General features: G+C 37.6%; 4 protein-coding genes across 5 annotated transcripts; 3 read left to right on the top strand and 1 right to left on the bottom strand.

Annotated features, from left to right (window-relative positions):
* Positions 1 to 561: 561 nt before the first annotated feature.
* Positions 562 to 2,846, top strand: fz (frizzled class receptor). Its single transcript, XM_074085064.1, has 2 exons — positions 562 to 2,077; positions 2,164 to 2,846. Exons 1-2 carry the CDS (start codon positions 898 to 900, stop codon positions 2,679 to 2,681), a joined length of 1,698 nt encoding a protein of 565 aa, XP_073941165.1. The 5' UTR covers positions 562 to 897; the 3' UTR covers positions 2,682 to 2,846.
* Positions 2,847 to 4,911: 2,065 nt separating this feature from the next.
* Positions 4,912 to 6,215, bottom strand: Sec61beta (Sec61 translocon subunit beta). Its single transcript, XM_074085557.1, has 3 exons — positions 6,024 to 6,215; positions 5,742 to 5,941; positions 4,912 to 5,151 (listed from the first exon to the last, which is right to left on the bottom strand). Exons 1-3 carry the CDS (start codon positions 6,024 to 6,026, stop codon positions 5,064 to 5,066), a joined length of 291 nt encoding a protein of 96 aa, XP_073941658.1. The 5' UTR covers positions 6,027 to 6,215; the 3' UTR covers positions 4,912 to 5,063.
* A 361-nt stretch (positions 6,216 to 6,576) lies between these two features.
* LOC141426556 (2',5'-phosphodiesterase 12) lies at positions 6,577 to 13,040 on the top strand. Of its 2 annotated transcripts, XM_074085554.1 has the most exons (8): positions 6,578 to 7,448; positions 7,650 to 7,773; positions 7,853 to 7,992; positions 8,190 to 8,352; positions 8,427 to 8,715; positions 8,818 to 8,938; positions 11,243 to 11,394; positions 12,825 to 13,040. In XM_074085554.1, the coding sequence occupies exons 1-8, from the start codon at positions 6,785 to 6,787 to the stop codon at positions 12,942 to 12,944; spliced, it is 1,773 nt and encodes a 590-aa protein (XP_073941655.1). In that variant the 5' UTR covers positions 6,578 to 6,784; the 3' UTR covers positions 12,945 to 13,040. The 2 variants fall into 2 exon arrangements, with proteins under 2 accessions (XP_073941656.1, XP_073941655.1); XM_074085555.1 differs by lacking the exon at positions 11,243 to 11,394 and having other exon boundaries at positions 6,577 to 7,448.
* Positions 13,041 to 13,972: 932 nt separating this feature from the next.
* LOC141426210 (uncharacterized) lies at positions 13,973 to 15,925 on the top strand. Its single transcript, XM_074085063.1, has 4 exons — positions 13,973 to 14,224; positions 14,343 to 14,771; positions 14,986 to 15,160; positions 15,352 to 15,925. The coding sequence occupies exons 1-4, from the start codon at positions 14,155 to 14,157 to the stop codon at positions 15,581 to 15,583; spliced, it is 906 nt and encodes a 301-aa protein (XP_073941164.1). The 5' UTR covers positions 13,973 to 14,154; the 3' UTR covers positions 15,584 to 15,925.
* The last annotated feature ends 5,871 nt before the right edge of the window (positions 15,926 to 21,796 follow it).

Genomic DNA, 21,796 nt, shown 5'->3' with positions numbered 1-21,796 from the left:
ACTACGAAACTCGAAACTCGAAGTTCGAGTCGTGCGGTCCCTTTGACACTTATACTATTTAATACGAGAGCGAGAGGAACCGCACGACATGAACTTCGAGTTTCGAGTTTCGTAGTAGCCCTGCTGATCATTGATTGACATTTTACTTTCAGTATTATAAAACATGCATAAGAAGAATATATTTATCTTTAATTTAACTGACATTGGCCCAAGCCTTATGGCCGCCATTAAGAGGAATAAATATATTCACGATTGCAAAATAATTGTAATCGTTAAAAACATTGCAGATTTTTTTTTTATAGCTTCGCTGCGCGCTCTTGGCGCATTTAGCCAAACGGGGAAACGGAATTAGATAAGGGAAATGCGTAAGGATCGGAATTTAGAAAAATGGGTTGGATAAGATCAGGAAGGGTAAAAGTTAAAAATAAAAAGCTGAAATCAATTCGTAAAGTAAATTTGAAATTCAACTCGCAACCATTATTCGAAAAATAATGTACTCTCTTTGCTATGAATGAACACACACACTAAACCACAACCAACCACACACCTCTTCTCACTTCTCGTCTTGTTTTATTTATCTGTACTCTATTGTTGTATGTTTAGTGTAAATGACCTACGCGACGCACAGTATTCAACTGTATTCAACTTTTTAGTTAATATTTTATATCGATTAGTTTAATTTATTAAAATCGTGAATTAAAACACTATACAAATGGATTACAAGGGCATAATGAAGTTATTTTCTTGCTTTGTTTGAAAATTCTACTGTAAAAATGCAACAGCATCCATGTCCATGGGCGTAATTTGATCGACTTGATCCAATACAAGCAATCCCACTGATCGCACTAATATGAATTAAGATATAAATGAGAACTACTTAAGTAACGGAAATCCACAATGGGAAGAATTTATAGTGTGTTTTCAATTGTGCTGTGTCTGTTTGTTGTTACTGAGACTTCACGTGTGACTGTTTTGCAAGGTGACTCTTTACCTCACCATGGTCGGTGTGAGCCAATAACTATTCCGTTCTGCCAGCAGATTCGTTACAATCAAACAATATTTCCAAACCTGTTAAATCATGCAACACAAAAAGATGCTGGTGCAGAAGTACATCAATTTACACCATTGATTAAAGTGAATTGCTCTCCAGATCTGAAGTTTTTCCTGTGTTCGATGTTTGCACCTGTATGCACGATATTAGATGAGCCTATTAAACCTTGCAGACACCTGTGTGAATCTGCTAAACACAATTGTGATGAGTTAATGGCCAACTTTGGATATTCTTGGCCAGATTATTTAGACTGCTCAAATTTTCCAGTGGCAACAAATGAAAATGTAATATGTGTTGGTGATAACAATGTTACTCATGAATCTCGAAGGCCTGCTGAATCTAAACTGCCTAAAGTGGACTATAAATCAACAATTGAAAGAGATCCATCAAAGATCCCTGGTGCAAAAGATTTGGGTTTTGCATGCCCAGCTCAATTCGAAGTCCCAAAGAGTTTTGATTTGGAATATTCTTTGATAGTTGGAAACAAAATCGAATTGGACTGTGGAGCTCCTTGTGATGGAATGTTCTTCAAGCAAGATGCAAAGAGATTTTCAAGGTTGTGGATTGGAATTTGGGCTACTTTGTGTGCATTAAGCTGTTTGTTCACAGTTTTAACATTCTTAATAGATACTGACAGGTTTAGATATCCGGAGAGACCTATTATTTTCCTGTCAGTCTGCTACCTAATGGTGGCATGCAGCTATATAATGGGGTGGAGTGCTGGTGATAGCGTCAGCTGCCAAGGTCCTTTTCCTTCCACACATGGTGGATCTAGGGTTACTAACCCCCTGCTCATTACACAAGGAACAAAGCATGAGCCATGCACTATCCTGTTTATGGTAGTGTATTTCTTCAGTATGGCTTCCAGTATTTGGTGGGTGATATTGACACTGACCTGGTTCTTGGCTGCAGGCTTGAAATGGGGCCATGAAGCCATTGAAGCCAATTCTCAGTACTTTCACTTGCTTGCTTGGGCTGTTCCAGCCATCAAAACTATATCAATATTAGCCATGGGAAAAGTTGATGGTTAGTATGGAACAGATCATTATTAGCAAAATATCAAATTTTAAAGATTATTGTGGAAATTTACTTAATATTTTTCTTTATTACAGGAGATGTCCTTTCAGGAGTTTGTTATGTGGGAATCTGGAATTCAGAAGCTCTCCGAGGATTTGTTCTGGCACCACTCTGTGTATACTTAGTCCTTGGCACTGTTTTCCTGCTGGCGGGCTTTGTCTCTCTATTCCGGATAAGAACAGTCATGAAACATGATGGTACAAAGACTGACAAGTTGGAGAAATTAATGATTCGCATTGGTGTTTTTGGAGTTCTGTACACTGTGCCAGCTTTGATAGTTATTGCATGCTTGTTCTATGAGCAAGCTTACTTTGACAGCTGGATGATGACCTGGCACTATGATATGTGCTTGTCCCCAATATACTCTGTTCCATGTCCTTTCGCACGCCTAGAAACTCAACGCCCCAAATTTGAAGTGTTCATGATAAAATATCTCATGACTATGATTGTTGGGATAACATCCAGCTTTTGGATCTGGTCAAGTAAAACTTTAGTGTCATGGCGCCAATTCTTTGATAAGATAAAGGGTAGAAGAGTTGAAGCTTATGTGTGATAGATTAAAATTAGCTTTGGAGTTGGTGTTGTTGCATTTAAATTAAAATGGCAAGCGATTCCGTAAATTAAAACAAGGCTGATATTTTGTAAATACTGTTCATCTCATTTATGGAGATTATTTTTCAACTAATTTTTTTAAGTTACTTTTTTTACAATTTTAGATTAAGAATCATTCTTAATGTAATAAAAATGTATTTTTAATAAATTTTTTTCTTTAGGACCTTTCATACCTATGCCGGAAGTAAAAACCGGCAAAGAACGTGTCAGACACGCTCAAGATAGGGTTCCGTAGCCGTTACGAAAAAATCAAGTAATAATTTTCTAAGAATTATCTATTTTGTAAATAAAACTTCCAAGTTTAGATAAAAGTAAACTTGGCCGTTATAGTTTTCCTTGTAAATTTGATATACTTACTACCATCATGATTTTTTTCAAACCAACAATTGAAGCTTTTTAGAGGGGTAGGGATGCTCGATTTAAATGAAGATTTGCACTTTAAAATTGAATATTTCTCAAACAGATCACTGAATCTAAAAATCGTCCTCACAACCACGCAATGATTTTAAAAGACCTATTGAAAGATACCCCACACTATAGAGGGATACAAGAAAAAAAAAACAAACATTTTTCTCAAACATGCTCGGAAATGTATGCGTTGAGACATGAAGTTTCTTATTGATGGCTCCTACATTACTTCTTGGCCTAGGCCATAAGGAATGTATGAATAGTACATTACTGTATGCGGGTGCGCGCCGTGCCGCAGATGCGTTGAAACAATAGACGGTCGCATTGCCGGCCGAGGGCGGGAAATTTGTATGAAATTTCATTGCAGGCCGCTAGTGACCGCGCGCAGGCAGGCCAGCCGCAGCGCCTGCATCGCGATACTTCTCAGCCTATTATACCTACTTGTAATACAACGTCAATATTTCATGTCATGTTTGAGAAAAATTACAAACAGCCAACCACCACTACACTAAGCATTTGCAATAATGAGATAGGATGGATGGATAATGAAATATTTCCTCACATTGTTTGAGCAAAGCAATCTTCCAAGTTTAGGTATATTTTATACCTTAGGATGCTATTTACTCATAAACTCTACTAATAATTCTCAAGCAAACTTAGCCGTTGTAGTTTTCCTTAAAAGTTTGATATACTTACTACCATCTTGAATTTTTTCAAATTTTTCCACCCACCTGTTTAGATTTTAGAGGGGGGGGGAAGTTCGATTTTAATGAAAATTTGCACTTTAAAGTTGAATATTTCGCAAACAAATCACTGAATCGAAAAATATCGTCTTAGAAACCCCTAATGATTTTAAAAGACCTATCCAACGATACCCCACACTATAGGGTTGGATGAGAAAAAAAAATCACCCCCACTTTACGTCTATGGGAGGTACCCTAAAAAAATTACGTCAATCCGTCGCTCCGTTCGACGTGAAAGACGGACAAACATACAAACAAACACACTCGCGTTTATAATATTAGGATAGCGGATAGCGTTTAGCTACGGCTTCGCTTATTGAAATTTCGAGTTTGGTATAATCCAGCAATGAGGGCTATCGTTTTTTGTCTCACTAGATGGCGCACTGTTGCGTGAGGTTTTTAAGTAGGTATGGCTTTCAAAGTCTGTTATTACGGGCGTGAAAACAAGGTTTAGATTAAAATCATATTTAATACACCATAAAACCGTACCATAAAAATATTGAGCATGCCACAGTGTCCGAAAGACAAAACTGTCTCAAAACACAGACATTCGTTGCCCCGGAACGCATATTTGCCATAATTAATGTCAGATATTGCAAAATATTCACAAAATTATTCTAATTATAAATAAACCCGCGTAGCTCACCCAAAAACTATGAGATTTGACATTTCGGAGACCTCACGCTACACTAGCAGTATGCAAACACCTTTTTAACGGCTGCATCATTTATTCATTTGAATGCATTATAGACTAGACTTAGTTAGGTATCTATAGGCGTAGGGTAGGGTATAGGTTGTGCCACGAAAGTTGAAGTGAATGATTACACAAACAGCTACAAAGAGAACTGATCGCACAAAAGGAGAATGAATGAGTACGTCAAAATCCTGGTGTCATTACACAACATTTTGTAGCTGCGTGTGTAATCATTCACTTCAACTCTCGTGGCACTATATATAGGACTCTGTGCTATAGGAGTTAACTGTCCATATATTTTTTTTATTGCATGGAAATAATAAAGATATTTTTTAAACTTACATTTACTTCTGAATTATTATAAAACATTAGATAAATAATTGATAATTAAATCTAGACACCTTCCCGCACAAGAGCACTTAACACTTCGTTCAATCTCTTGCACAATTAAAGTAAATCCTAAATTAGAGGAGACATTTTATGCTCTAGTGTATTTCCCCCAAATGTGAAGCATGAACACGGATGCAATGAAGAGCAGAGACATCACTAATACAGGAACTGGCCCCCTGAAAAAAAAAATTTTGTCACTAAATAAAACACCTTAATGTAAAGAAAACTTTTCTGAATGTGTATAAAAAATTACAAGAAAAAGTCTGTTTTTGTTACACTATTTTAGTAGTCATATAAAAAATTTGTCTGTCATAAACACATTCTTGAAAAAAAAAAAGGCAATGCCCAGCAGTGGTGTAGCGTCAGATATTTCCATGGTAAAGCCAAAGTAAAGATCGCCCACATTCTTCATTAATAATTTGCATCCTGTTGGTGTATTTTGTCAATATTGGGCAAGCCAGTGGGAATGGGGTTCTATGGACGCTTCGCCACTGATGCCCAGACACACAAAAATATCATAATTTTTTTAACCAGGTCCCAATTGCATAATAAAATACAAGCAAATAGTATTAAGGAATATTAATACATACACTTATAGTATTTATCTACTTGTATTTCAATATACAATGCCATCATAAAACATGATACTTTTATCTCTGTCTTGACATAAAACTAATTAAGTAATTACCTACCTCAATGTAGAAGAGAAATTAATTATTATTAAGTACTTCAATATTGTTTTTACTGAATAGTATTTTTTTCTTACACTTTGACGCCAGGGGAATCATCGGTGTAGAACCGCCACATGCCGCCGGAGCCAGCGCCCGTGGTGCGACTCCTGGCTGCTGTGGTGGTCGTGGTCTTGCGCTGCCGCACGGTGCCGCCCGTGGACGAACGCGGCGCAGCCGTGGCCTTGCTGGGAGACCTGCTGCCAGATCCTACAGATGTTGAGCTCGGTGATGGTGGCTAAAATATCATATCACTAAATTAATACAGTTATATTATACAGAAACATTACTGATACACCGAAACATACGATTTCACTTACCATTTTTTCAGATTTACTTCACAAATTTGTATCCACAAAACAGTTGTTGGTTTTAATTCAACAACACCGATTGAGGTTTCAAGAGTTCTGGATAAACCCAATTCGCTCGCCTTTCCAATTCCAATACTGTTGGCACTACTATTGCAACGCGTACAACGAAATTGACACGTCGTCACTCAGTGTTGCTGACTGCTTTTAACATTATTCATGTTATGGCTTGAAACTTGAAATATTCACGTTAAATGTAATTTGTGCAAAATTTACTAGACCTTTTAATTTGCGACATGACATGATTTTGTTAAGTCTATTTACCTGAAAGTTCTTACGATGCGTGCGGGCAGTAAAAGGGTCGTGGTAGGATATAATGCTTCTGGCAGCACCAGCACAAGATCACGTCAGCGCGGCTACTACGAAACTCGAAGTTCGTGTCGTGCGGTCTCTCTGACACTTATACTGTTTAATACGAAAGCGAGAGGGATGGCACGACACGAACTTCGAGTTTGGACTTTCGTAGTAGCCTGCAGGCTACTCCGAAACTCGAAACTCGAAGTTCGTGTCGTGCGGTCCCTCTGACACTTATACTATTTAATACGAGAGCGAGAGGGACCGCACGACATGAACTTCGAGTTTCGAGTTTCGGAGTAGCCCTGCTGCAGGCCCTGCTGACTTCAATCAAACCAACATAACTTTTTTGCGACATGTGGTGAAATTCGGATGCGTAATCCAGCCAAGCCACTAGCCTAGCCAGATAGTTACATGAAATGCTTTGTAGAGTTTTTAGCTTAAGTCGGAAACTATATGCAACTTCTTCTATATCAAAAACAAGAACTATGAATATCGAAAAGTGTTATTTTAGATTAAATAAGTTAGAAGACAAAGTAGACTTAACGTTTTTACTAAAGGTTAAGGAAACGGTGAGACAATTCAATTTTAGCCGAAAACCAACAGAGAGCATTGAAAATTTACGCACTCGTATAGGAGCAAACGTGCAAAAAGTTGTGAAAAAAGGCATTAAAAAGAACAGCAGCTGTGAATTGCAAGAAGTAGAAGTTAGATTTATTAATGGAAATAATGAGCATTTACCCGATACTATTAATTGTTCTGACTTATTTTCCCTACAAGAACCACTTAAGTTACAGGTTCTAGATCATTTCTATGAAGTTGTTTTTAATGTTCCATGGATTGACAGTGTAAGCTTGCCACAGAGCATTTTGTCTGGGTTTGCAGTGTACCCAGAGCACTTTACTAGCCAAAACACAAAGAAAAATGAATGTGTATTTAACTGGTACACAGGTGTAGTACAGAATGACAAGGGCAATAAATTAAGTGAAATTCACATACAGTGGGAATTGGTAGGGTGTAGTCACAAATATGTACCCTCGGTACATGATATTGGTAAGAAGTTAAAACTGGAATGCATCCCTGGTAAGTGGAGTTTGGAGGAATGAATATTATATTATATACTGAATGTATATAAATATATTGAAAATATTCTACTTTGGTTAATTTTTGGGAGACCATAGTAGATATCATTAACAATAACTACTTGTAATAAGAATAAAATAGGTACTAAGAAAAAAACAAAGGTCAAATTGCAATTTTTTTCCAAAGTGATTATTTTTGTAGAAAATGGCACAACTAGAGGCCCAGCTGTTGAAGCTATTTCCAAAAATGTTGTGGAAGCCGGACCTGGCAATTGTCCGTTTGAAACCAGACACATGTTTACTACTACTAAACTTACTGGTAAAAGGTATACAACTCTTGACAATGCTTTCCTGTGTCTTTTGTTTATCTTGAAAACTATGTATATAATTGGGTTAGTTTTCCAGCTTCCGTTGTGTGACCTACAACATTCTAGCAGACTTATACTGTGACTCTGACTTCACCAGAACTGTACTGTACCCTTATTGTCCACCTTATGCGCTGCACATTGATTATAGAAAACAACTTATCATGAAGGAATTGTCAGGTAAGATCGGAGACTTATTTAAATTACAAACAGATTATTGAATAAATCTATTTTTTTTATTGAAATTAGAAATTCTATTTTATTTATTTTAATCTTTTATATGGCAAAGTTGTGCATATAAATGCAATATCTAATCGTTTTCTGAATCATAAAGTGCAATATCAATATAATTGATTTGTCATTATTTTGTTCTTTAGGATACAATGCTGACATAATATGTCTTCAAGAAGTAGATACAAAAATATTTAAATCCTGTTTAGATCCTCTTTTGCGTTGTGAAGGATATAAAGGATTATTTTATAAAAAAGGCAAGGAAGTTGCAGAAGGGTTGGCTTGCTTCTTCAGAGAAGATAGATTTGAGTATGTATTAAAATAATCAAAATTGCTATTGATAAAACAAAAGTTTTTTTCTATATAATTTGTTTTCATTCCAGGGTATTGGCAGAAGATCATATAGTCTTATCTAAAGCACTTACAACTCATCCTGACTTAAAGCCAATTTGGGATGCAGTGCAATGTAATGAACAGCTCAAAGAGAGAATTTTAGATAGGTCTACTGTTGCCAGCGCAACCTTCTTAAAGTCACATGATTCTCCAAATGAAATTTTAATTGTTGGCAACACTCATTTGTACTTTCACCCAGATGCAGACCATATAAGGCTTTTGCAGGGAGGGATGGTAATATATTGGCTACAGCAAATAAGAAACAGTTTAATAAATAAGGTAATATCTTAGAACCTACTTGGTTCAAGTTTTTATGCTAATAGTAGTATGCCCCTTATAGACTTTCTCTTTAGATATGAAGATGTAACTTTGCCATTTTAGGTTCCAGATAAAAGAGTGTCGCTAGTACTATGTGGAGACTTCAATAGTGTTCCATCATGCGGAATATATCAGTTATTCACTACTGGAAATGCACCTATTTCTCTTCCTGATTGGAGTTCGAGTAAGAAACATAATAAAATTCATGAGTGAAGTTAGAAAAGCTATATGTGGCGTTATCTGGGAAAAGGTACCTTGTTGTCGGTATTGAGTTATTGATATCCCCATAATCTACATACATTTAGCTATCGAACCATGTAAGACACATGCATGTAGGTTTAATAGATATAAAAAAAAAATTTGAACCTCAAAAGCCAGAAAAGGTGATTATGAGAAAATCGAACTCAAACTTATACACCCAATAAAAGTATGTTGTTGTTGGAAGTTACATAGATAACATGCTATTTGAGGAGAAGATTGTACGAGCTTTCAGGTTTCAAGAACAATTTTGTAATTGGACAACTGTTTTCCTATAGTTTACCTTGCCAAAGTGCATACAGTAAAAAAAAAAGGTTGATGGATTTTTTACTTAATTTTCTATTTATCCATTGGATTTTATCGAAGGAAAAAATGTTATGCGTAATTAGACACTAAATAAGAACTACTCCGTTTTGAATTAACGTTGTTTATTATATAAAAAAAATACTTTAACAAAAATAACTTTGTGGCTTTCTTTAACTTTTTTCAGTCCATAATTCAAGGTATAGTTTAGTAAAAAGTTTTTACAATCACTACATATTTTCGAAAAGGGACCTTATCGTCGGTGGTAAAATATTTAGTGATATGAAGTGATATCATTTGAAAACGACTATTAACTTACGATTAATTTTAATAGTCTTAATTTAAGAACACTAGTATTAAAACTCTTACCAAAAACCTATAATTTTGTCTCCACAAACACTAAATGATTAACGTATTTGAAAAGGTACCTTATTGTCGGACGTAAAATGTTTAGTGAGTGACATAGTTAAGAATAAGATCTGAAAAAATGCTTTTGATTTGTAGTTGTAACTATTAATCGTTATTATTATTATTATAAATCAACCTCTAAAGACCAGCAGGTGGTAGGACCTTGTGCAAGGTCCGCCCGGATTGCTACCACCATCTTGCTCGCTAATCCTGCCGTGAAATAGCAGTGACAGCCGGTGAAATTACTGGCACTTGAGGTATCCCATCTTAGGCCTCTAGGTTGGCAACGCATCTGCAATTCCCCTGGTGTTGCAGGTGTCTATGGGCGGTGGTAATCTCTTACCATTAGGTGACCCAGTTGCTCGTTTGCCATCCAGTCCAATAAAAAAGAAAGAAAGACAAATTGGCGTAAATCGTCAATAAGGGCCTTATCACACTAGTGATTTGCGGGAGAGTTGAAAGCGAGGCAAGCGTGCAGTGAATTCGCTGCGAGCGTATAACGATTTTGCCGCAAGCGCGCAACGATGTCGCTGCTGCGAGTGCGTAGCGAGTTCTCTGCTTTAGCGCCAAAAATGCCATATTGTAGACTTTCGTATAATAATAGGGCGTCTTCGGCGCTAACGCAGCGAACTCGCAGCGACATCGTTGCGCGCTCGCGGCGATATCGTTGCGTGCTCGCGGTGAAATCGTTACGCGCTCGAAGCGATCTCGCTGCGCGCTCGCCTCGCTTTTAACTAGCCCGCAAATCGCTAGTGTGATAAGGCCCTAACTGGCTACCGCCTAATGGTGGCCAGTTATTGATGATTTACCTTACTCTATTAAACGCATTTTATGATGATTCTGATTGACGTTTTTTACGCGCCGACAAGCACCGCACGGGGCCCGCGTGGGAACTACTGCCCAAGCTCTCTCATTCTGAGAGGAGGCCTGTACCCAGCAGTGGGAAGTATAGGCTGGGATGATGATGACGCGCCGACAAAGTACCGACGTCCGACACGTCTTCCAAACCGATACCGAGCGCACAGAAAGCATTCAAAAGCGGCACCGACAATAAGGTACCTTTCTTACTAAACTTTAAGGGATGTTTTATACTCATAAAAAATCGATTTAAAAACTTGTGTCTCTATCAAATTTAAATTTAGACCTTTTCCCAGATAACGCCACATATAATCAAATGTATAAAAACCATATAAGCTAGTAGGTAGTAGTTAAATACCAACTAGCAGTTTCAACTTGAAATTCTGGAAGGGTCAGGTTATGACGAATATCATATGAATGCCTGTACCAGTCATAGTTGTTGTATGGTTTTATCTGTAGAAGTATGACTTTATTTTGCCTAATAAATACAGGCTTTGCTTTAAATTTGGAACTGGGTCATCTGGTACAAGTAAATTTTCCAACTTTATTTATTTATGTTTCTAGATATCTAACTAGATGCATTTCCTTGACCATGGCAGCTTTGGTAGTAACAGGTTATGTAAATACTTTGTATTTCTTCTTAATTATTATTTCATTTTAGGTACTGTAGAGGCTGTTCTAAATTTAAGCCTAAAACAAGAAATCATCATGGGAAGTGCATGTGGAACACCTCAATATACAAATTTTACAGCAGGATTTGCAGATTGCTTGGATTACATTTATTATGAAAAAGCTAATATTGAAATTGAACAGGTTGATATTATTATTTATTTCCGCTAACAGTTCAGTTTTCTGTTTCGTCCCACCTGTTTTCAACACTTTAAAAGTAGTGCTGAAAATCGGGATTAAAGATGTATTTTATTTTGCTTCATTTTGGGGTTGCCAACTCTCCTGTTTTCCATGACATGATATGTTCTGCTTTTTGGGTGCGTCCCTGGCCGGACTGTCTGGATAGGTAAGGCAAGGCAGTCCTATTGATGTCACCCTTGTGTCCGTACATCTTTTAGTGTTGCCGATCGATAGTCCACTATCGATAGTGATCCGATAGACTATCGATAGTTTGAGCAAAAGCGATAGTTATCGATAGTATCGATAATCGATATCTCTTTTCATGCAATACTATCGATAGTACCGATATTATTGCTGTCTAATAATGCATGACTATCGATAGTATGGAACAGAAAATGACGAAAACTATCGATAGTATTAATACTATCGATAGTTTTGAACAATCGATTGTTACCGTTATTTCAATAGTATCGGTTGCATATACAGGTGGGCAGAACAGAAGTTGCAGCAACTGAATGTTCTTAGTACTATGAGTTAGTTTGTTAGGTTTGGTAGATCGTATTGCAAAATCGGTAAAAAATATCACTGGATAATTGAATACAAAATACTATTCTGCCACTCAGCTTTACATCTTGCAATCTTGCTTTTAATAAGCGACAGTATTGAAATATAGGTCACTATCGATTGTTCAAAACTATCGATAGTATCGATAGTTTTGCATAATTAGACAGCAATAATATCGATAGTATTGCACGAAAAGATATCGATAGTATGACCTTTTTCCGATTCAAACTATCGATTGCCGTGCGGTCCCTCTGACACTTATACTATTTAATACGAGAGCGAGAGGGACGGTTCAATACGAACTTCGAGTTTCGTAGTAGCCCTGCAGTTAGTCTTGAAATTTTCACAGTATAAACATCTTGTGGACCCAAAGCCATACAACTTACCAAAACAAAATTCTTCATTTTAATTGGAATATTGCTATTATGTTACTGCGTCTTGTTTGTAATACGAATGTTCCTGCTTTCCATCAAATCTTTTTTTTTTTTTAATTGTAGTTGACAACCCTACTTTTCATTGTAATTAATTATTACCAATTCAATTCAGTTCAATTTTTGGGATTATAATGGCCCCCATCGAACGATGCGATGATTCCGCCAATAATGTCGAGGTTGGATAAGACACTGCCAGCCAGTCGACTTTAAGTCGAGTACGGAAGAGCTGTCCTTGTTCGGTAGAATACCAGCCAAAACCAATCTAAAACAAAAAGTAACCACCTGCTACCACCGAACAACCCACTTATTGCCAATTCAAAAAATAATTTTGACTTGACACATTAGAAACCGCAATTGTTTCCTTATACGTTCATTGATTACATTTTGTTATTGCAGGTGATTCCATTGCCCAGTATCGAAGAACTACAAGCCCATACTGCCCTGCCAAGCATAGTATTCCCATCTGATCACATAGCTTTGGTTTCTGATTTACGGTTTATTCCTAAAACAGCCTAGTATAAGTAATAGTACATGGTTAATTACCTATTTAGTTGTTTTTTAAGTATCGAACAATTGAATAAAGGTATACTATACAGATGCATGTAATATGAACTTACTTATTTCGTATATCTTACCTATCCTACTCCATTCAATAGTACATTGTGTCTTAAGGGCGGTAAATAAGGAATTACGAACGAGGGTCTATTAGAAGCCTGAAGTCGAAGACTGAGGGCTTTAATGAGTCGATGTTCGTAATTCTAGTACCGCCCGTGCGACATACAATGTTTTTCATCACATTTGCGAGTAAAATTGTTTATTTGTAAGACAATAGTACATTGTGCATTGAGAGGCGTAAGAAGGGGTTTACTAACGCGAGTCTATTAAATGAATCGTTTGTAATCCCCTCACGGCCCGTGATACACACAATGATCTTCATCACATTGCGAGGAAAAAAAATGCTAAAAATTGAATTATTTTATGTCCAAACACTTCACAGCTCTGTAAAAGAAAGGCACTAAGAAAAAAGAACTGAATAAAATAATGGCTACCCGCCAATACTGGGGGCTACTACAACATTCGAAAATCGAAGTTAGTATCGTATCGTCCCTCTCACTCACGTATTAAATAATATTAGCGTCAGAAAACGATATGAACTTCGAATTTCGTAGTAGCCCCCCTGCAGGGCTTCTACGAAAGTTCGTGTTGTTCGGTTCTCTGACACATACTATTTGATACGAGAGCGAGGCACGGTACGATACGAACTTCGATTTTCGTAGTAGGCCAGCTGCTTTGTACATTCGGGTGAAAACTCTTTCCTGGCCTGGATAATACCAGGACGGAAATACCAGCCCTGTTTTTCGTGTACTCGCCCATAGAAGCTCCTGTCAGTTTCTAATTTTCTATGGGCGTGTATACTAAAAACAGGGACGGTATTTCCATGTCGTTGTTATCCGGGCCGGGAAGGAGTGTCACCTATCGTGCAAATCTGCAAATACTACAAACGTCATAGTTTTTCACTTATATCTTTGGTTTGTTTTGTTTTATTGAATCTGTGGAACTTAAATGTAATTTAAAAAGTTTTCTTTCTGCGTCGAAATCTGTCGAAACTATTTTTTTGTTCTTTGTCTACAGGCGTATCGAATAGTATTATTTTTTACTCAAAATTGACCATTTAGTGCTTCCTACCAAATAAATTCATTTAACTAACAAATTTTTCAGTGTCAAAATGTCGCAGATATATTCTAAGGCTAACTATTTTGTTCTTGGAAAGAGTTACTTGAACAATACATTCTTTGGTAAGCATCGGCGACATCGTATCACAATCATTAACATAGAACATACCGTGATGCGAGGCGATTCATCAAACAAAGCTTTAGCTTAGCTTTGTTTTAATTTTATCTTTATTTTGTACAGGTGGCACCAATCAAGTGGGTAAAGCTATACATATTTCCATCAATTTACGATTCCCACAAGTAGTGGCATTAAAGCTACCGACTAACGTTGTGGACATAAATGCCGCAGAAGTGGGTCGTTTTTCACCTTTGCGAGAGAGGGACATATCTGGTCCTGTCATAAATTCGTATTACAAGAAACAAGATTTCGCACAAATTGATGTCACAAGTCAACCAGATCCACACGTAAACAAATATGACTGCCGCGGAGCTGTAAGTCTATCGTCATCAATGCAGAGTAATGTGCCGAGTCCATTCAGTGGCAACCACACACACTTGGGCATGCCGGGCTCTCAGTGGGGACAGGGCAACAAGTACTTATCTGATCATCTCCACAGTGCTCACTACCTCACTCTTAGAAATGAGTACAGAGACAAAGCTCTCAACTCAGGTATGTGTCCTGATAGTATGCATCTTAGCTTATCTTAGATAACCTTATCTACTAACCTTTCATGTTTTACACCTTACTATTTTTATATATTGTCATTTTTGGTGAGGCCTACATAAACTATATTTGCTTAATACTAACAATCATTTTATAATCTCAACAGAAAAGATGGTGTGATCATTTGTTTTAATGCTGTTCTTACTTTTTCAAAGCATAGCTGTAACAATAGGAAGAAGAAACATGAGTACTGAAAACACTGAAGCACAACCTGTTAAGTTAAGTGCTAAAGAAAAAATTAAAAATGCTGTCAAAGAGTATGGTTCCACAGTGATAGTATTTCATGTCACAATTTCAATATTTTCATTAGGGGGATGCTACCTCCTAGTATCTAGGTATGATATCAAAACTTGTTTTTTTTTTTCTAATTTTTACATTTTCTTATGTTTAGCTAAATGTTTGATAAAAGACAGTTTCTTCTTCATACGGGTTTCTTCTGTCACTAGTAACATAAACTATTAACATCTTTATATGAAACTTATATTTTTTCGATTTTTGCATCTGTATTTTTTAATTCTCTTTACAGCGGGGTGGATCTAGTGGCGATCTTGAAAAGTTTTAATATTGGAGAGGGAACTGTGTCAAAATTAGCAACTTCAAATGCAGGAACATTTGTTATAGCATATGCAGTACACAAAGTGTTTGCTCCTGTGAGGATGGCCATTACATTAGCTGCTACACCTTTCCTTGTGAGATATTTAAGGCAAATTGGAATAATAAAAAGAAAAATAAATATTGGTGATGGGAATGGGAAATAAACATGATTAATTACTAAATAAGTATAAAACACTATATAAATTTGAAATTGAAGTGGTATGCTGAGAGAATTTCAATAATAAATTTATAATTCCATGAATGTTGATTGAGATTGTCAATTTTATAAATCAATGTGTACTACTTGTTTAAACAACAATAACATCTGTGTAGTGCATGTCATCATATATAAGTGCTAATTTATGTAGAGGTTAAGGTCCATTTGCATATTTTCTATGTAATTGTTTATGAAGAAGTCCAGAACATTCTTACTGTTATCTTTATCATGATCATGAATAAAATATCTGTATAAAGAGTGATTGCATTAAACAAAATATTTTTAGTTTCATATTGTTTTATTACCTACTCAATTAAATATTGTCAAAATTTCAGCCACTACTCTGGTTGCTATTACTAGTAGTAGTGGCCCGGATAATATACCGTTATGGAAATACCGACCCTGTTTTTCGTGTACACGCCCATAGAAAGCTCCTGTCAGTTTGTATGGGCGTGTACACAAAAAAAAAACAGGGCTGGTATTTCCATGTCGGTGTTATCCGGGCCGGGAAAGGGTGTCACCCACAATAGACCAGCGAAAGCTGTCAACGAGAAACCGCCGTAAATAAAAAAAAATGAGGCTGACAACACTGGCTGTCTGTACACTGATTAAAACGATGTTGATACTTAGATATTATTTAAATTTTCCAGATATTAATATTAAATTATACTCTGCACTCTTCAAGCTGCATCAAAATTCATGTAGTAATGTGTGAAAGTTGATGATGCACCTTATGATAGGAGTCCCTTGGTAAACATTTGACCTTTTTGTCAGTGCCCTTTTACGTACAGTCCAGACCATTGACATTTATGTAGGTTAGATACAAGTTAGGTACCTTACGGCACTAGACTGGCTGTTTAGAAGAAAATGCGCGGCGCATCAATCAACAATCCATCCCTACTATCCCTACTAATCCCTACTATAATATTATAAATGCGAAAGTAACTCTGTCTGTCTGTCTGTTACGCTTTCACGTCGAAACCGCTGAACCAATTTTGATGAAATTTGGTATAGAGATAGCTTAAGCTCCAAGGATCAACATAGGATACTTTTTATTCCGATAGAAGGCGCCACCGCGCGATAACCTAGGTCCGCGCCGACGAAGTCGCGGGCATAAGCTAGTACTATATAATATTATAAATGCGAAAGTAACTGTCTGTCTGTCTGTTACGCTTTCACGCCTAAACCGCTGAACCGATTTTGATGAAATTTGGTACAGAGATAGAATAGACCTTGGAAAAGAACATAGGCTATCTTTTATTGCGAAAATGAGGCATTAAGGGGTTGAAATAGGGGATGAAAGTTTATATGGTGGAAGTTCGTCACTGTCAAAGATAAAACCATGAAACTTGGCATTTAGGCACTTCATCATCCCAGGCTATATACGTCCCACTGCTGGGCACAGGCCTCCTCTCAGAACAAGAGGGCTTGGCTTAGGCACTTAATAAGAAATAAATCGATATTATAAATGCGAAAGTAACTCTGTCTGTCTGTCTGTTACGAGGTAATAAGAAATAAATCGATATTTATTTGAGCTTTTATGAAAATTCGACCTGTGAGGGGATGAAATAGGGGATGAAAGTTTATATGGAAGGTCGTTATTATCGAAGATAAATCGATGAATCTTTATTAAACTTGCCATTTCGGCACGTGAAAAGCGATAAATAGATATTTGTTCGCACGTTTATTAAAAGTTCCTGTGAGGGGTGAAATAGGGGATGAAAGTTTATATGGGAGATCGTCATTGTCGAAGATAAATCGATAGTTCTTTTTGAAACTTGGCATTTGGGCACTTATAATAAATAAATAGATATTTGTTCAAGAGTTTTTGAAAACCTGCGAGGTGATGTTAGCAGAGGGGATGATACTGTGTTAGCAGAGCCTTCTAAGCTCAAACAAAATGTACGCAATGTGGGTTAATTTTAGAGGGCTTATTGACGTAGACAGTCAGACATGAAAAATTATGATTTTCAGATTTTTCTTATTTACATATTGTGCTATAAGAGCTACCTTTATGCAAAATTCCAAGTTTCTAGGACAGCCGGAAGTACCCTATAGCTTTTTCTGTTAAGGCGATTTGTATGGAAACACCTTTTTAATGACTATAACTTTTGATTGCCTTGACTTTTTTTTCACAGCTTTCGGGACTATTGGCCTGAGTTTAGGGTTTTAATTTCAACTCGATACCTTTACTCCGCGCGTTTACGAGATAAAGGGCATTGACAGACAGACGGACGGATGGGCAGCAAAGTAATCCAATAAGGGTTCCATTTTTTCCTTTTGAGGTACAGAACCCTAAAAATTGTTTCGGCGCTTTTCAAATTTCGACCTATTTACTTGAAAATATGGGGACGAAAATTCTTAAGAAATTCCAAACACAAATTTACTATAAGTATATTTATCGGAAATATTATGAGTAGCTATGCTTAGTAAAATGCTGTCTTAATTATAATCCTACCCTCCAAACTTACAATAAAGGACGTAAGGTGTCAAGAGTTAACTATGAAGAATTAGTCCTTTTGTCTTGGCAATATATTTACCCGCAATATATTTACGTTTTACCAAAGAACATTGGATAGATGGATGGATGGAAGAACAAAAAAAATATAGTTTATATTTATAGCAATGTATTAGGTTATTTTCGGTAAACCGTAGAACCTACTATTATAATTATTGGCAGAATAGGTATCCTAAATAAATAAAATACTTCCCAAAGTTACTATTCCACGCGGACGAAGTCGCGGGCAAAAGCTAGTGTAAAATAATGTAGATACTATGGTCGACGCCATAATTCGTGAGACTAAATTGACATTGACAATTCATTGTGCTTGGTTGCGGCACATCACTATTTAAGAGACGCAAAATTCAGGTAACACATGAATCGTCATTTTAGTATCTCGAATTAAAAAACAGACGTGAACTGTTCACAGCAATAAAAAAAAAATTGTATGGTGCCCCCTTTGGTATAGTGTGGGGGGAGACTCCAATAGAGAGATCTCTCTCCAGGCAGGTGTTATGCCTGGGGACCGAAGTCCGAAGGAAGAGCGTCGGAACTTGTATATATGCGACCGCGTTGAGAAACTTCGATAGCGCGATGTAGAACATGGTCGGAGTTTCTATTGTTGTTCACTAGATGGCGCTAGGAGTCGCTACATCAGCCCCCCTTTTTAGACCGGAGGTCGGTGTGGAGTGCGGTACAGTCTGTGCGTCATGTGGGCGCTTGCAGGTGCCAGTTGCTTGAGTGTGTTGCTCGGAGCCTTGTTGGCGAGCGTTGAGTTGAGTTGCCTTGAGCTGCGTAGCTGTGGGTGAGCTGTGTTGAGCTGCGTGGCGTGAGCTGCGGTGAGCTGCGTTGAGTTGAGGTTGTCACACTGTAGACACCAGGCATATGTAGTTACATGCTAGTGGTGCACGGTGTGGTTAGTCTGGCCTGCTGTGAGACTGCGTCTTCGTCTTGGATGTCTTCGAAGGCTGCGTTTTTCGTCCATTGTCGGGGTCACCAATGTGGGGGGAGACTCCAATAGAGAGATCTCTCTCCAGGCAGGTGTTATGCCTGGGGACCGAAGTCCGAAGGCAAGCAACTGGCACCTGCAAGCGCCCACATGACGCACAGACTGCACCGCACTCCACACCGACCTCCGGTCTAAAAAGGGGGGCTGATGTAGCGACTCCTAGCGCCATCTAGTGAACAACAATAGAAACTCCGACCATGTTCTACATCGCGCTATCGAAGTTTCTCAACGCGGTCGCATATATACAAGTTCCGACGCTCTTCCTTCGGACTTCGGTCCCCAGGCATAACACCTGCCTGGAGAGAGATCTCTCTATTGGAGTCTCCCCCCACAATAGTCTGACCCAAAAACGCGCTGTGAACTAATTTTGTGCGCCGTTTTTGATTTAAAGTACATAGATGTCAATGGTCCAGACGCATCAATTTTTGGAACATTTCATTTTGACCAGATTGGCATTGAAAATAATACCTTATAACATTTGCATTTTGAGGATGGTAGGAGGTTGAATTAAACAAAAAATAATTTATTGCGATCTACCAAACCTAACCAATGAACTAAAATAATTTCCTTGCTCACCCGCGACCTTACGATAGCTAAGGTTATGCAAAATATGCGTGTTCATGCAGTTCCTCCACCTCCACACTGTAAGAACACACACAAATCACACAAACCCACCTATCACCACCACCACACTACACTGACGCGTTTCGAACTCAACCAGAGCTCATCCTCAGAGTGACACAACCGCACACCATGCTACCAGTTGTTAGACTAACGAACCACAACCACCGTTTTAACTTGTCACTGTAACTCCCCAAGTACCCACATACGTTTTATGGAACAAAACTACCCACAAATGATTAATAAATTTTTTAACCGTCCTTCAAAACTACCTTGATTTTTATTTATCTACTGTCAAGGCATGTTTTATTAACTACCATTGCTGAAATTAGATCCAAGCCGTAGCAAGGGAGATGAAACTAAATTTACCTGCTCATTAATAATAGACCCCATACTGTTGTATCTAATTATCTCCATGCATTCTAAAACATCGAGACGAAAAGTAACGCCTGATTCAATAAATTATTTAAAACCTAACCAACTTACTCTTAGTAAGTACCTACTTAGCATCCATGTTTTATGTGCGAATAAATACATACTTACGTAGAATTCATGGTCAGACCAGTTCCATTGTACAGTCACCAGCATTAATATCTGCCACAGCGGAGCGTGCACAAATATCCGACACGTCCTCCCGGCCCTAGAAATAGTCTTATCAGATACATGCACGCTTGTTGTTTGTGTCAGATATTGGTGCTGGCGACTGCGACGCATGATAAGACTCTTTTGCATTCCAACAAAACAGTTATTATGTGTGTGAAAAAAAAACACAGCATTTATTAAAGAAGCGTCTATAATTTTTAAAATCAAAAACCAGTTAAAGAGTAAAAACGCCTTTACCATTGTATGAAATTACCGTTTCCTGTTGCTTGTCATAGGTACTCACACGCAGCAGAGCGCGCTGTAAAACGCTCCCAAAAAGGCGCGCAACTGTCATCTGTCACTCATACTCGTAAGTCTTCATGATCACCAGCAAGCACCTTGCTGCAATGCTGTGTGTTTTTATCACACACATAATAACTGTTTTGTTGGAATGCAAAACAGTCTTATTATGTGTTTTCAAAACACACAGCATTTACTGAATGAAGACCTGTTTGATATCTGCTGGTGAAAGAGTATTATACGCTATGTGAAATATCAAACATAAAAATCTATTAATAAATGAACATTATATGTCATGTCATTATATGTCTGAGAAATTATCTCTTAGCTGATCACCATTATTACTATTATCCTCATTTCTTTCTATCGTACGACAATAATGTTTGCGAAATGTTTGAGCACTTTTCCAATTTGCTCGCTTTAAAATGTCCTCCAAAGGCCTATTTTCTATAAAGCTTTTAGATGCCACAGCGGACCGTACACTTCCTGGAGGTGCATCTAGGCCTATTTCTTTAAATATACTTCTAATCTATACACCTAATATAGTGCGGGTAGCGGGCTTAACTGCTCCATTAATTGATATAAACAGATTGGTTAATTTATTATCTACAGATCGTCTCTCTCTTGTGCTCTCAATTAATTTAAGAACAAGTCGAACTAGGCAAAGCTTTTCATCTGGGTGCTTCTTTAGTAACCAACCTGATTGCCTGCTTTTTCCACTACCTGTCTTGGAACCAAATCTTGGCCACAGCTCCAGCTCATTGTCCTTGTTTTCGAAAAAACTGTCCTCAGCAATATCTAGTCGTGAACTCTTCGACCAAAAGCTAACAGCAAAATTATTGCTGTTCTTCTTGACACATCAAAAAGTCTATCTGTGCTTGGTGTATCTCTTAGCCAATCAAAGAGTAACTTTGTATCCCATATTCCAATTTTCTTTTCTTGAGGTTTTCTTTTCTTCTCCCCGGGAGATACGCCGCCGAGATCGTGCAACTGTGACGTCAGCTCTAGAAGCTTCGTCGTCAACTCGAGTAGGGCCAGGGAACGCGTTCCCCCCTCGTTTCTTATGTAACCCACAAGCGTCCTGTTGTCTGACTGAACTAAAATATGTGCATTGCCTAGCATCTGTTGATGTCGACTTATCGCGCCGT

The sequence above is a fragment of the Choristoneura fumiferana genome, chromosome 3 (assembly GCF_025370935.1).
Source record: "Choristoneura fumiferana chromosome 3, NRCan_CFum_1, whole genome shotgun sequence".
Lineage (NCBI taxonomy): Eukaryota > Metazoa > Arthropoda > Insecta > Lepidoptera > Tortricidae > Choristoneura > Choristoneura fumiferana.
Note: the sequence above shows the minus strand (reverse complement) of the source record. Positions and strands in the feature narration are given on the sequence as shown.

Bases quoted from the DNA above. Each gene is read 5' to 3' on its own strand.
- fz (XM_074085064.1), top strand. From the start codon at position 898: ATGGGAAGAATTTATAGTGTGTTTTCAATTGTGCTGTGTCTGTTTGTT. The intron at 2,078-2,163 runs GTTAGTATGGAA...TCTTTATTACAG, and splicing joins AGCCATGGGAAAAGTTGATG to GAGATGTCCTTTCAGGAGTT.
- Sec61beta (XM_074085557.1), bottom strand. The intron at 5,152-5,741 runs GTAAGAAAAAAA...TTTTTTTTTCAG, and splicing joins GATTCCCCTGGCGTCAAAGT to GGGGCCAGTTCCTGTATTAG.
- LOC141426556 (XM_074085554.1), top strand. From the start codon at position 6,785: ATGCTTTGTAGAGTTTTTAGCTTAAGTCGGAAACTATATGCAACTTCT. The intron at 7,774-7,852 runs GTATACAACTCT...TTAGTTTTCCAG, and splicing joins ACTAAACTTACTGGTAAAAG to CTTCCGTTGTGTGACCTACA. The intron at 8,353-8,426 runs GTATGTATTAAA...TTTTCATTCCAG, and splicing joins TTCAGAGAAGATAGATTTGA to GGTATTGGCAGAAGATCATA.
- LOC141426210 (XM_074085063.1), top strand. From the start codon at position 14,155: ATGTCGCAGATATATTCTAAGGCTAACTATTTTGTTCTTGGAAAGAGT. The intron at 14,772-14,985 runs GTATGTGTCCTG...TTCAAAGCATAG, and splicing joins AGACAAAGCTCTCAACTCAG to CTGTAACAATAGGAAGAAGA. The intron at 15,161-15,351 runs GTATGATATCAA...TTCTCTTTACAG, and splicing joins TGCTACCTCCTAGTATCTAG to CGGGGTGGATCTAGTGGCGA.